Below are 15,173 nucleotides of genomic sequence, written 5' to 3'. Positions count from 1 at the left end.
TGAATAAATAAATAAAATCTTTAAAAAAAATGATAAACTGGACTTCATTAAAATTAAATACTTTTACACTTTTTCAAAAGATACCATTAAGAAAGTGAACGTATAGGCCACAGATTAGGAGAACATATTTGCAAATCATTTATCTTGTGAAGAACTTTTATCTAGTTACATAACTTTTATATCTCAATAATGAGACAAATAATCCAACTTTAAAAACAGGAAAAGGAGTTAAATAGACATTTTACCAGAAAAGAATAAACAAATGTTCACTAAACACATGAAAAGATGGTCAACATCAGCAATCATTAGGGAAATGTCAACCCAAACCACAATGAAATAGCACTCTATATCCACCAGTATGGATAGAATTTTGAAAAGACAGTAACAAGTGTTTGCAAAGACATAGAGGAACTAGAACCCTTACACTTTGTTGCTAGGAGTGTAAAATGATGCAGCCAGTCTGGTAGTTTCTTACAACATAAATTTACCCCACAGTCCAGCAAGACCACACTCCTAGTTATATATCCATGAGAAATAAAAAATACGTATCTGCACAAAGATTGGATGTAAATGTTCATAGGCACATTATTCCTAAGAGTAAAGTAGAAATAAGCCCAATTTTCATCAACTTGTGAATAAATAAATGTTAGATTCACATAATGTAATACTATGCGACAGTACAAAGGAATGAAAGGACTGATTCATGCGGCAACAGACAAGGCTCAAACAAGAGTATGCTAAGTGAAAGAAGCCAGACACAAAAGACCACACATGTTGTATGACTCTACCTATATGAAATGTGTAGAAAAGGCAAATCTATAGAAAGAGAAAGTCAATTAGTAGGTTGGCTAAGGATGAGAATGGGGAGACTGCAAACGGGCACAAGAGATCTTTCTGGATGATGAAAATGTTCTAAAACTAGATTGTGATGATGGTTATACAATTCTGCAAGTTTACTAAGAATCATTGAATTATAATCTGTAACTTAAAAAGAATGTATTTTATGGTATATAAACAATACTTCAATAAAGCTACTTAAAAAATTATCATTTGTTCTGACTCTTGATTTCGGCTCAAGTCATGATCTCAGGGTGGTGAGACAGCCTTGGGTCAGGTTCTGAAGTCTGCTAGGTCTGCCAGTCCTTCTCCTTCCACCCCTTCCACACTTAACAGCTGTCTCTAATAAATAAAAAAAATTTTTTTTAAATGATCCTCTGTTGAGTTTTTGTATAGTATTAAAGAATAATATCCACAACTATTTGAAAATTATCTTAAAATATTCCACACTTGTCTAACTATAATTTTGTGTGTGGTACATTTTCTTCACAGATGTAACCCTAAATGTGTTCAACAGATACCAGCTGTCTTCTCTTAAGCAAGACATCAAAGACTAGTAACATTTTAATAAATAGTACCCCTCTTCTGATTCAATTTTGTTTTGGAAAATATAGTTATTTTTCACAAAAAAAGTTACTTATGCTAATGTGAAAAAATTTTAAATAAATGAATATTTAAAATTTCCCTCAGTTTTAATTTCTATTATGGTAAATATTGATAGGTATAACCCACATTAAAAAAAAAAACAAAAAAACCTCTTGGGGTCCTCAAAAAATTTTGAGTATAAAAGAGGTCCTGCAACCAAAACTTCTGAGAACCACTTCTCTATAATCCTTTTCAGCCTCTAACCTGGAATGTCCCAGAAGCACCTTTGCCAGTTATTTGTTCTAACTGGCCTCTCTCTACTGCTCTCTGCAGAGCATTCTTCAACAGCTGAGGCCTGCAGAGAAAACAAAAGAATAGCAATAAATATATCAATGAAGGAGAGATTTAAAGAAAAAAGTCCAGGGTTATTTCCTGAACTAAAGTTCTGATTCTTATTATATGTAGTACTTTATTAAAATGGACAATAAAATAAAGTATTGGCATCCCTAAAACAAGTGGTACTTTTTCCTTGAGCAAAGAAGTCCTTACCCGGATACACAGAACCATATACCACACAGAGCTATGTACCACACAGAACCAATTTCCGAACTTCAGGGCACTCCAAACACCTTCCATTTATTTCCATCAACCACAATGGCAACCAAAATATGTAATCAAGCAAAGCATGGGTATGTTTAAATTCCCACCCAACTCTAGAATTCTGAGGCAAAATTCCTAGATTTTTTAAAAAGTTAGTAACACAGTGACAAAAACCAACAGATTCATTTTTCACAAACTAGTATCTGAGGTTAGTCTAATAAAACAATTCACTGGAAAAGAAAATTGGTTGTTCTTTTCTCTTTTTTGAGATTTTATTTATTCACAAGAGATACAGAGAGAGAAAGAGAGAGAGAGAGAGAGGTAGAGACATTGGTAGAGGGAGGAGAAGCAGGCTCCATGCAGGGAGCTCAATGTGGGACTTGAACCAGGGACTCCAGGATCATGCCCTGAGCCGAAGGCAAATGCTCAATCAATGAGCCACCCAGGCGTCCCCAAAATTGGTTGTTCTTAAACATAGTGTCTCTGTCTTAAGGGGGTTACAGTTTGAAACAAACCAGGCTAGTAGGTCATCAAAACCAAAAAGCAGAAAGAAGAAACGGAGTATCATTAAAAACATAAGATGGATGGCCTGGCTGGCTCAGTTGAAAGAGCCTGAAACTCTTAACCTCTAGACTGTAAGTTCAAGCACCATGTTGGGTGGAGATTAATTAAAAATAAAATCTTTAGGGCAGCCCGGGTGGTTCAGCGGTTTAGTGCCACTTTCGGTCCAGGGCCTGATCCCGGAGACCCGGGATCGAGTCCTGCATTGGGCTCCCTGCATGGAGCCTGCTTCTCCCTCTGCCTGTGTCTTTGCCCCTCTCTCTGTGTCTCTCATGAATAAATAAAATCTAATAAATAAACAAATAAATAAGTAAGCAAATAAATAAATAAATTCTTTAAAACAAGCAAACAAACGTACATAAGACCAAGTCCAAGACTGTCCTGTCAAGGAGCAGTAAACCGAGAGGTGGGTGCAGGGACAAATCATTAAAGCTGACCCAGGGCTTAAAGGGAACTATAGCATGGAACACGACAATCAAATGGAAAGCTGTACATTCAGGCCAACAATAGGACATCTGAAGAAAGGGTGAATCATAATCTGAAAGTCTGGAGGTTTGTTCTGTCATAACTCTCAAGAGTTGCTAGAATAGCACCCAATCAGCAGAACAGCATGAGTTAGTTGGTTAGTTGCTTCGTAGGCAGAAAAAAGATAATTGGAACAGCCCACTGAGGGGCAGAACAGTAAGGGCCAAACTATCATAGATGCTTCACTGAGGTTTGATATTTTTCTATGGAGGAGAAATTTTCAATTTGTATCTAACCACTGAGGTATTACAGGCTGAGCTGACACTAGAGTTGTTTTTTTAAGATTAAAAAAAAAAAAAGATTTTATTTATTTATTCATGAGAAACAGAGAGAGAGAGAGGCAGAGACATAGGCAGAGGGAGAAGCAGGCTCTCTGTAGGAGCCTGATGTGGGACAGGATCTCACCGCCCTCAGTCAAAGGCAGACGCTCAACTGCTAAGCCACCCAGGCATCCCCACACTAAAATTAATGACATCATCTATATGCTTAGGGAAGAACAGAGGGAATCCCATGTTCCTACAGGATGCTAAAGAGTGGGAACTATCTTAACAAATCTTGTACATCCCTGACAATCCAAATGAAGAAACTTCCAATTTAAAAAAATATCACAATGAAAATATTTCTAAGCCAGTGCTATTCCCTTCAGGATGAGTATGATTTATGCCATGCCCAAAACACATAGAGACACAAAGTCCTTCATCCCATAAACATTTACTGAGCATTTTTTATAGTTTTACAGGAATAAATACAGAGACCTGGTCACTAAACTCTAGGAATTTAAGAGATGATAAATACACAATAATTATCATAAAGCATGGTAAAGTTCAAGGTTGAAGTACGTGCATAGAGTTTTGGGAACACAGTTGAGGGAGTGATTTAACTGCCAAACACTTTTTCTATTAGTTGCTCTGTAAGACAGAAGGCTTAAAAACTGGTTTCCTGGGTACCCTGGGTGGCTCAGCGGTTTGGTGCTACCTTCAGCTCAGGGTGTGATCCTGGAGACCTGGGAGACCTGGGTCCCACGTTGGGCTCCCTGTATGGAGCCTACTTCTCCCTCTACCTGTGTCTCTGCCTCTCTCCCTCTGTGTCTCTCTCATGAATAAATAAATAAAAATCTTTACAAAAAAAAAAAAAAACCACAAAAAACAAAAACAAAAAAACTGGTTTCCAGGGATGCCTGGGTGGCTCAGCAGTTGAGCAGTCGAGCATCTGCCTTTGGCTCAGGGTGAGATCCTGGCCCCAGGGCTGAGTCCCACATCTGGCTCCCTGCAGGGAGCCTGCTTCTCCCTCAGTCTGTGTCTGTCTTTTTCTGTCTCTCGTGAATAAATAGATAAAATCTTAAAAAAACAAAACAAAACAAAAAACTGGTTTCCAATGGGAGATTATGCAGCTTCAGTAAAACAATGACACCCCAGGTGAAGAGAACTTCTTAACTGAGGTTCAGATGCTCCCAGAATGAGTGATCAGTTAAATCGGTTCCCTTCTTTAACAACATTTCTGTTTTCTCAGCAATCTTTATGCTAGCATACCCTTTGTCCTGGGCTTTTTGAAATCAGAGTTCTATCACTCCTCTATCTTTCAGTAAAACCATATTTACCAACTGCTTCAAAATTTCTCAGATTGGCCCATTCTTTCATCACTGTTATAACTTTAGTACAAGGCACCACGCTGCCCCTTCTCGGCACTGTGCTGCTTTCTGTTTTCGTAATGCATACCACCATTAGGTCAATACATCTACAAAGGTCAACTTTAGGTGTTACTCAAAAGATCAAGTGTCAGGTCCTAATGCCTCAACCCACTTCAAAGCCTCCCATGAATGCAGTTAGACCCAGGCTCCTTTTAGTTCCCAAAAAGAATGTCAACTCTCGCTTCTGAAATTTTCTTATGAAACTCCTTTAAGAATGACTTCCCCACTCTACCATCCATTTAAATTCTACATTCTTCTAGATCTAATCAAACTCCATCTCTAACTTACTGCTAAGTCTCAGGCACAGATCCCCGTTCTGAAAAATTCTATAGTCTATATCACACCATCAGCATCTACCACGGTGCCAAGTACTATTTGAAATCCTTTATATGCGTGGAAAAAAACAGATAATACAACAGACAGACCCAAGAAATAGGTACTATTATTGCTCATACTTTACTGATGGGAAAAAGCTGAGTGACGCAGAAAAGTCATTTCTCCAAAGTCACATAGCTAGGCAGTGAAAGAACCAGTTAAAACTTGGGCAATCTGACTCCAGACTCATACATTCTTACTCACTAAGCTATGCCTGCACTTTCCAATATAAGACAACCCGGAACAGTGGGAAAAAGCAAGAGGTATGAAATTGAAAAACAAAATAAAGTTTTGGCTTTACCAGTGAACACTCAGGTAACCCTGGGTAAGCAAAATTGAGGCAGGAAAAAATATTGTCTCTCTTAATTATGGAAAATAGTGTATACAAAAGCGTTTTAGGGGGATCCCTGGGTGGCGCAGCTGTTTGGCGTCTGCCCTTGGCCCAGGGCACGATCCTGGAGACCCGGGATCGAATCCCACGTCGGGCTCCCGGTGCATGGAGCCTGCTTCTCCCTCTGCCTATGTCTCTGCCTCTGTGTGTGTGTGTGACTATCATAAATAAATAAAAATTAAAAAAAAAAAAAAAAAGCGTTTTAGGGACGCCTGGGCAGCTCAGCAGTTGAGCGTCTGCCTTTGGCTCAGGGCGTGATCCTGGAATCAAGTCCTGCATCAGGCTCCTTGGTGGGCGGGGAGGGGGGTGGCTGCTTCTCCCTCTGCTGTGTCTCTGCATCTCTCCCTGTATCTCTCATGAATAAATAAAAATTTTTAAAAAAACAAGTGTTTTAAAAAGTCCTATACAAATTCAAGAGACTTATTATAACAAGTTTTGTTTTTAATTAATCACGTCAAGTTTAATTAGAAGCAGGAAATAATGGGGGACTACTGATGGCCATATTTTTCAACTGTGGAGAAAAATCAGTCTTCACTAAGCCATACAGAAATGAAAGCCATGCACAGAGAATCAAAGGTAAGGGATGGAAAACAAAACTGCAACTAATAGTAGCAAGGATTCTGAATTGCAAGCAGCTAAATAAAAAAGATCAGTCTGTTAGAAATGCATAAATGGAATTAAGATCAAAAGACTCATGAAGGGCAGCCTGGGTGGCTCAGTGGGTTGGCGCCACTCTTGGCCCAGGGCCTGATCCTGGAGACCCAGGATCGGGTCCCACATCGGGCTCCCTGCATGGAGCCTGCTTGTGTCTCTGCCTCTCTCTCTGTGTCTCTCATGAATAAATAAAATCTGTAAAAAAAACCAAAAACAAAAACAAAACAAAAAACAAAAAAAAGACTCATGAAATTGAAATTACTTTGAGTTGAAAATGTTAAGAATCTAAGGGTCACCGAAGAGGTTAAAAAGAAAAAGTAGGGATCCCTGGGTGGCACAGCGGTTTGGCGCCTGCCTTTGGCCCAGGGTGCGATCCTGGAGACCCGGGATCGAATCCCACGTCGGGCTCCCGGTGCATGGAGCCTGCTTCTCCCTCTGCCTGTGTCTCTGCCTCTCTCTCTCTCTGTGAGACTATCATAAATAAATAAAAATTTATAAAAAAAAAAAAAAAAGAAAAAAAAAAAAGAAAAAGTATAGGATATACAATGGGATCTTGGGCTATGCTCTTATTTTGGTGGAGACAGAAAGAGGAAATCACAAAGAGAGTATGACGGAGTTATACCAGACACAATGATTCCTAATGCCATGAGATAAAATTACCCTTGAATGTTTCTAAAGGTGGGGCACCTGGGTAGCTCAGTGATTGAGCATCTGTCTGAGCAGGTCACTCTCCTGGATCCAGTCTCTCATCAGTCTTCCCAGAGGGAGCCTGTCTCTCCCTCTGTGTATGTCTCTGCCTCTCTCTCTCTCTCTCATGAATAAATAAAATCTTAAAATAAAATAAAAAAAAAAAGGTTTCTAAAGGTACCTTCTTAGAGTGAACCCAAAGTCTCTATGTAAACCCAACATGCCTGGTTTTTAATTTAGGGTTGCAAAAAAATCATTGTCACCAGATTAAGGAGGTGACTTGAATTTTATATAAAAAATAATCTTTTTATTTTTATTTTTTTTTTAAGAAAGAATGGGTGGAGGAGAGGCAAAAGAGAGGGAGAGAATCTTAAGCAGGCTCCACGCTCAGCATGGGGCTCGATCTCACCAGCCTGATATCGTTACCTGAGCCAAAATCAAGAACTGGGATACTTGTCTGACTGAGCCACAGGTCCCCTAAAAAATATTCTTTAAACATTAGAATCATATTTAGCACAGTGTAATGCTCATACCATGAGAATGATGGTGGATCTGAGACTGATAATAATATTAACATTAGTTGAACACTTACTATGTGCCAGGCACTGTTCTAAGTGCTTAACTTGTACTAAGAGATAAGTCTCCTAACAATCTTATTGATACACTGCTTATCAATGAGGAAACTGAGACACAAAGAGATTATTTAGTGATACAAAGCTAGCAAATGACAGAATCAGGATTTAAACCCAAGTGGTCTGGTTCCAAAGTTTGTGCTCTTAACCACAATGCTCTCAAGCCTCCAGTATATGAGAAGAGATTCACGTCTCATTTCACATGCTCCAGGACACATGCTTTTTATGGAATGGCCAGGGGAAATGCCCATATTCATTCATTCACTCATTCAACTAATATTTATTGAGCATCTACCCATGTGTTTGGCTTAGAGGAAATAGAAATGAATATAAACAATTCTGGCTTTCAGGATTCTGACATTTTAATGGGGTAGAGAGGTAATTTTAAAAGACCAGGTAGATACAGTGTATGTTAGAATGTGATGAGTGGTATGGAGAAAAATAAGGCAGAGAGGTAGAATTCTGAATTAGAAGAGGGAAAGGTTGCAGATGTAATTTAGGTGGTTCCATCAAACAAATGCAGTGTATGGGCCATGTTTGGACACTGACTAAAACAAACCAACTATAAAAAGTAATTCTGGGAAAAAAAAAAAGTCATTTTGGAGACAACTGGGGATATATGAACATGGCCTGCATACTGGATGTTAAGGACTTACTACTTTTGTTGAAAATAATGTTAGTATGATGGCTATGTTCTCTCTACATTTATGAGTATGCTTGAAAGTTTCCAAAATAAAATGATTAAAAAACAGGAAGACATCAAGGCACTCTAACGATGACATTACAGTAAAAACCTGAGGACAGTGAAGGAGTGAGCAAAGTGGGTTATGGGGAAAACCATCCAGGCAAAGGGAACAACTGTTTTTAGAGACTCTGGCTTTAACTATGAGAGGGCTGGAAAGCCACTGGAAGGTTTGAATGATCTCACTTACATTTTTAAAAGTCCCACTCTCATTGCTATGTTCAAAGAACACACTGAAGGGTGGGAAGCATGAGAGGAACAGTTAGGAAATTATTGCTGTAATACGAGTGAGAGACAGTGGTGGCCTGGAAGAAAGCAGTAATAGTGGAGGTAATGATAAGAGGTCTGTTTATCGGTGTATCTTAATGCCAAAGCCAAACTAATTACTTACAGATTAGATGGAGGGGTGGGATAAATAGAAGAGACCAGCACAAAACCAATGTTTTTGGCTTCAGCAACTAGCAAGATGATATTGCCATTAACCGAGATGGAGAAGATATGGAAGACACAAAGTGTCTTGGGGAAGAGGTCAAGAATTCAGTTTTGAATATGTCAAGTTAGAAACACAAGTAGTGACACCAAACAAGCATCTATGGGAACGAGCAGTTAGGAAGGAAGTATGGGCTAAATTTATAGACTGTAAATTAGTATAGCTTTGACAGTGAAAAGAATTACCAAGTGAAATGTAGATAGAAAAGACAAGAGGGGCACCTGGCTAGCTCAGTTAGAAGAGCATGAGATTCTTGATCTTGGCATCATGAGTCTGAGCCCCACATCAGGTATACAGATTACAAAAAAGCAAAACAAAACAAAGCCTTAAAAAAAAAAAAAAGAAAAAAAGAGGCCTAAGGTCTAATCCTGGGGTACTGTAACATTATCCAGAGATGAGAGATTGGCAACCCTTAGGAAACTGAGAAAAAATGGAGAGTGACATTGGAAGAAAATCAGGAAGATGTGCTGACCTAGAAGACAAGCGAAGAAAGTGTCCAAGGCAAGTAGGGGTCCTTGACAGTGTCAAATGCGAGTGGAAGACTAACAAGTAAGTTAAGGACTATGAATGGACTACTAAAATTTACAATATGGAGGTGCACTGGTGACACTGACAGGTAAAGTAATTCAAGTAAGGTGGTTGAGAGTAATGTATGACAAAAGTGGGTTTAAAAAAATAAGAAAGGAGCATCCCGCTGGCTCAGTCAGTAAAGCAAGAGACTCCTGATCTCAGGGTTATGAGTTCAAGCCCCACAGTGGGTACAGAGCTTAAGGAGAATTAAAAAAAAAAAAAAGGCAGGCGGGGGAAGATTGTAGATAGCAAGTTACAAATAACTCATACTTTAAAACTGCATTTTTCTTGCTATTTTGTTAGTATAGCTAAATTGTCATGTTAATTATATGTATGACAGGATTCTACTACCATAAGAGGTAGAGAAAATTAATATGGTTTCACAGAAGTAAAAGGAAAAAGGATTTCAAAAGAAAAAGTTAACCATTAATAAGGTTATAGAAAAAGGTCTTCAGGCTTATTACCACTTACAGGTTGATAACCTATCTATTATCAGGCAAATTCTGTCGCAACATAAGATAATGGGTAGCGGGCAGCCCCGGTGACGCAGCGGTTTGGCGCCGCCTGCAGCCTGGGGTATGATCCTGGAGACCCAGGATCGGGTCCCACATCGGGCTCCCTGTGTGGAGCCTGCTTCTCCCTCTGCCTGTGTCTCTGCCTCTCTCTCTGTCTATGAATAAAAAAAAAAGAAAAAAAAAAAAAAAAAAAGATAATGGGTAGCCTGAGTGGCTCATCAGGAGCTCATCCTGGAGACCTGGGATCAAGTCCCACTTCAGGCTCCCTGCATGGAGCCTGCTTCTCCCTCTGCCTGTCTCTGCCCCTTTCTCTATTTCTCATGAATAAATAAATAAAACCTTTAAAAAAACAAAACAAGGGGCAGCCCTGGTGGCGCAGCGGTTTGGCGCCACCTGCAGCCTGGGGTGTGATCCTGGAGACCTGGGATTAAGTCCCACATCGGGCTCCCTGCATGGAGCTTGCTTCTCCCTCTCCCTGTGTCTCTGTCTCTCTCTCTGTGTCTATGAATAAATAAATAAAACCTTTAAAAAAACAAAACAAGGGGCAGCCCTGGTGGCGCAGCGGTTTGGCGCCACCTGCAGCCTGGGGTGTGATCCTGGAGACCTGGGATTAAGTCCCACATCGGGCTCCCTGCATGGAGCTTGCTTCTCCCTCTCCCTGTGTCTCTGTCTCTCTCTCTGTGTCTATGAATAAATAAATAAAATCTTTTTTTTTAAAAAAAAAAAGAGAATTCCAGGAAATGTTCCTAAATATTAAACATGGAGTGAAAATATGCTGCTTAGCAATAAGCATCATCTACTCTGAGGAGAGCAGTATGGTAAGGAAAGAAAAAAGATGGGAGAAGATATGGTCTCCAGCCACCAGAGTAAAGACTGGTAAAAGTGACATATGTTTCCATCTTTAAATGAATCCTACATGCATTTCTAGCTCAGAGCTGTATCTGTGGGTCATATTCAGGGCAGATAAAACACAAATAAAATCAGGATTTAATTTCAAACTTTGTGCTTTTATAGTTCCCTTTTCTTTTGCATCATTTCACTGACTCTTTAACTGGGTGCTCTGAAGAGCACCAAGTGCTTTTCTGAAAATGTGGCTTTTGGGCTGAAACCTCAGCAATTATAATTGCATGCCTCAATAATGCCAATAAATATTGGTACTGAGCAAGTATCAGGACAATGTGCATGCAATATAAAAATTGTAGGAATTGGGCAACCCGGGTGGCTCAGCGGTTTAGCGCCGCTTTCAGCCCAGGGACGAGTCCCAACATCAGGCTCAGGCTTCCTACCTGGAGCCTGTTTCTCCCTCTGCCTGTGTCTCTGCCTCTCTCTCTCTGTGTCTCTCATGAATAAATAAAATCTTTAAAAACAAAACAAAAACAAAAAGAGATCTCACATAAACAAACTACAAAGTCTGTGAATTATAAATTTGAAAAAATTAATATACCTGCCCGAATCCACAAATTAGCACATAGGACAGTCTAAATGATCAGTCTAGATATTTTTAAGTAGCAACTTTTTATTTTTATTTTTTTAAAGATTTTATTTATGTATTCATGAGAAACATAGAGAGGCAGAGACACAGGCAGAAAGAGAAGCAGACTCCATGCAGAAAGCCCGACATGGGACTCGATCCCAGAACACTGGGATCATGCCCGGAGCCAAAGGCAGATGCCCAACCACTGAGCCACCCAAATGCCAGCCTCCCCCCGCCCCCCCGCTTTTTTAAAGATTTTATTTCTTTGAGAGAGTGTGCACACATGAATGGGGTGGAGGGGCCAAGGGAAAGGGAGAAGCAGACTCCCTGCTGTGCAGGGAGGCCGATGTGGGGCTTGATCCCAGGTCCCTGGGATCATGACCTGAGCCAAAGACAGATGCTTAACTGACTGAGCCACCCAGGTGCTCCAAGTAGCAACTTTTTAGAAATGAATTACTACCAAAATTCTCCCAGAATTTTACATTAAATGTTTAAATGATGAAAATATTATACTATTTCTTTGTAGACGTTTATAGAAACCTGTATTCTCTTATGTTTCAAACTCTAAATAAAAAATAATGTAGGGGATCCCTGGGTGGCTCAGCGGTTTAGTGCCTGCCTTTGGCCCAGGGCATGATCCTGGAGACCCGGGATCGGGTCCCACGTCGGGCTCCTTGCATGGAGCCTGCTTCTCACTCTGCCTGTGTCTCTGCCTCTCCCTCTCTTTCTTGAATAAATAAAATATTAAAAAAAATAAAATAGGGCAGCCCCAGTGGCACAGGGGTTTAGTGCCGCCTGCAGCCCAGGGTGTGATCCTGGGGATCCGGGATTGAGTCCCATGTTGGGCTCCCTGCATGGAGCCTGCTTCCTCCTCTGCCTGTGTCTCTGCATCTCTCTCTCTGCGTCTCTCATGAATAAATAAATAAAATATTAAAAAAAAAGATAAAATAAAAAATAAATAAATAAAATAAAAAAGAATGTATACCAGTCACCTCATACCAATTAAGAATAACTAGTATCAAAAAATCAGAAAAACAGAGGTTGATGAGGCCATGGAGAAATTAGAACCCTTGTGCACTGTTGGCTGCAATGTAAAATGATATAGCCGCTGGGGGGGAAAGTATGGCAGTTCCTCAAAAAATAAAAACTAGAATTATCATATCACCTAGCAATTCCACTTCTTGGTATATACTTGCAAAGAACTGAAAGCAGGGTTTCAAAGAGATGTTACACTGTTCATAGCAGCATTATTCACAATAGTCAAAATGTGAAAGTCAACTTAAGTGTTCATTAACAGACAAATGGAGGAGTAAAATGTAGTACATATAACAAAAGAATACTATTCAGCCTTAAAAAGAAGGAAATTCTAACATGTGACAATAAGGATGAACTCTGAAGGACATTATGCTAAATGAAATAACCCAGTCACTAAAAGGTAAAGACTGTATGATTCCAATTACATGAAGTGCTTAGAGTACTCAAAATCATAGAGACAAAAAAAAAAAAAAAAAATCATAGAGACAGAAAGTAGAATAGTGGTGGCCAGGTGGAAAAGGGATTTCTTATTTTAGAGGTACAGAGCTGCAATTTTACACGAAGAGTTCTAGAAATAGATGGTGGTGATGTTTGCACATTACAAATATATTTAACTCCACTGAACTATACACTTAAAAATGGCTAAGATAGTACATCATCTTGTGTTTATGTGTATTTTACCACAGTGAAAGAAAGAAAACATTAAAATTTAAAAAATAATGAGAGCTAAGAGGACATAAAATTTAATGCTGAATATTCTAGCAATTGACATGGTGAAAAGAATTACTCTAGCAAGCTCTTATAAGAGTTAACATCTGGACGCCTGGTTAACATGTGGATTTTTAAAAATTTTATTTATTTATTCATGGAAGATACAGAGAGAGAAAGAGGCAGAGACATAGGCAGAGGGAGAAGCAGACTCCTCGCAGGGAACCCAAACATATTCTACTGTGGATTTTTTTCAAAAAGAAACTATAATGGAAATACAAAAAGGAAAACATAATGAACCCCCCCCCCAAAAAAAACCAAACCCTACAAAAAGGCTTTTATTCTTAGTTCAGCTACATGTTCTCCTTCTTGAATATTTACTCTTTCTCCTTTCTCATGAGAAAAGGGCTAAGGGAATAACAGATATCTGTACTTTAAAGTCTAGGCCAACAGCTCATACCTGATGTCCACTCTAAGTTTAGGGTAATACTGAGACACGTATTTCCTGATGAGACTGTAGGAAGCTTCTTTAGGTTCACAAAGGCGAGTAAAGGCCAATGGGAGGATATCCTCCAACTTTACTTGTGGTTCAGGATCCACTGCAGTGCTTCTGTTCTGAAATATATAATATCAAAAATTATCATTATTACAGAACATAGAGTTCTCTGTTCAAATGCTTCTATATTCAACTCAAGGGCCTTCTTAATTTAGGACTGACTGCCCAATCAACTAACTTGTAGAAAACTATCACTTTTTTCCACATGCAAATAAATACGACACAGGGGTATAATGGCACTTGTGTGGCAACTTGAGATAAGAATTTTGGACTGTAAGTTAAAAATATGTATTAAAAATGAAAAGAGGAATACCTGGGTGGCTCAGTTGGCTAAGTGCCTGACTCTTGATTTTGGCTCAGGTCATGATCTCAAGAAAGTGAGTCTGATCCCCAATGGGGCTCCACACTGGGTGTGGAGCTTGCTTAATATTCTTTCTCTTGCTCTGCCCCTTCCCAATACCCCCCTCAACTCTCTCCCCGTCTCTAAATAAAAACAATTTTTTAAAAAAGTGACTTTAAAGGTCCTAGTTTATTCTTAGCCTTCAGTAACAAAGAATAAAGAGGATCATGCAGCACCAAAAAGCACGATACAAAAGTTCATTTCATTCAAAGTTATAGGAGAAAAGTACAAAAATCTTTAGAGTTGCAAAAACATAGATGTAGAGGAATAGTCATGATTTCAGTTACTGACATAGAGGAAATACTACATATTTCACTTTATTATTGTACAAATACTTTCCATAAAGGAAATAATGGATCTCAAGGAGGAAAAGTGTTAGTATGTACAAAAAAGAAAGAAAGAAAAGGAGAGAGAGGAAGAGAGGAAGGGGGGGAGGGAAAGGAAGGAAAAGAAAAGATAAAATAAAAGAGAAAAAAAAGGCAGGCAGGCTGTGGCACTGGATATAGTTTTGGGGTCTAATATTGGGTAAAGAGGTACTTATATGCCCTTTTTAGTTAGAAGATATTTCATTAAAAGTAATATTAATTCATACAACTGCTCACAATTCAACGTATGGCAGTTAATTACACAGGGTTGGATTTATACACTGCCTGTTTTCAACTCACTAGCTGGCTGATAATGAGTAAATCATTTACAACTTCTTTGGGCTTTAGTAGAAAGGCTGCACTCTGCATAGTGCCTGGCACACAGTGAATACTCAATGCTACTATTTTTAGTAGAAGAAATAGTTTTACAGTGCTCAAACTGTGGTATGGACTTCTTACCTTTCTGTTTCTGGATTTCTGAGGTGTTTTTCTTGATTTTTGGACCACAATAAAACTCCCAGAAGCACCTTTTCCTTTTACCTAAGGTAAATTAATTTTAGTTACAATAACCAATATTTTTATTTTAAATTATTCTGGTATTAATATTTATTAATACTAATTAATACTAGGTCTAAGCAAAGTACAGGGCATGGTGATAAAAGAACTGATGTAAAGTGCTGTTCAACCCTTCAGAGAAAAAAAGAACAATGGATAGATTGAAAGACTTGGGATTGAATCCTATTTATCGTACCATCTAGCCATTTAATATTGGACAACCCTGAAG

At 39.0% G+C, this 15,173-nt stretch overlaps 1 protein-coding gene across 18 annotated transcripts in view; it reads right to left on the bottom strand.

The window, feature by feature from the left end:
- HP1BP3 (heterochromatin protein 1 binding protein 3) overlaps positions 1-15,173 on the bottom strand; it is a 42,020-nt gene that overhangs the window by 11,248 nt on the left and 15,599 nt on the right. For all 18 annotated transcript variants that reach the window (XR_013380630.1, XM_077899285.1, XM_077899290.1 and 15 more), the window contains 3 exons: positions 14,849-14,929; positions 13,529-13,683; positions 1,687-1,777 (listed from right to left, as the gene is read on the bottom strand). Coding sequence is in view for 17 of the 18 variants with exons in the window: in XM_077899285.1 (XP_077755411.1) it covers positions 1,687-1,777; positions 13,529-13,683; positions 14,849-14,929 (327 nt within the window). In the remaining variant the exon portion in view is untranslated. The remainder of the gene's footprint in view (positions 1-1,686; positions 1,778-13,528; positions 13,684-14,848; positions 14,930-15,173) is intronic.

Source organism: Canis aureus, chromosome 5 (genome assembly GCF_053574225.1).
Source record: "Canis aureus isolate CA01 chromosome 5, VMU_Caureus_v.1.0, whole genome shotgun sequence".
Taxonomy (NCBI): Eukaryota; Metazoa; Chordata; class Mammalia; order Carnivora; family Canidae; genus Canis; species Canis aureus.
This window is presented reverse-complemented; position numbering and strand designations above follow the sequence as displayed.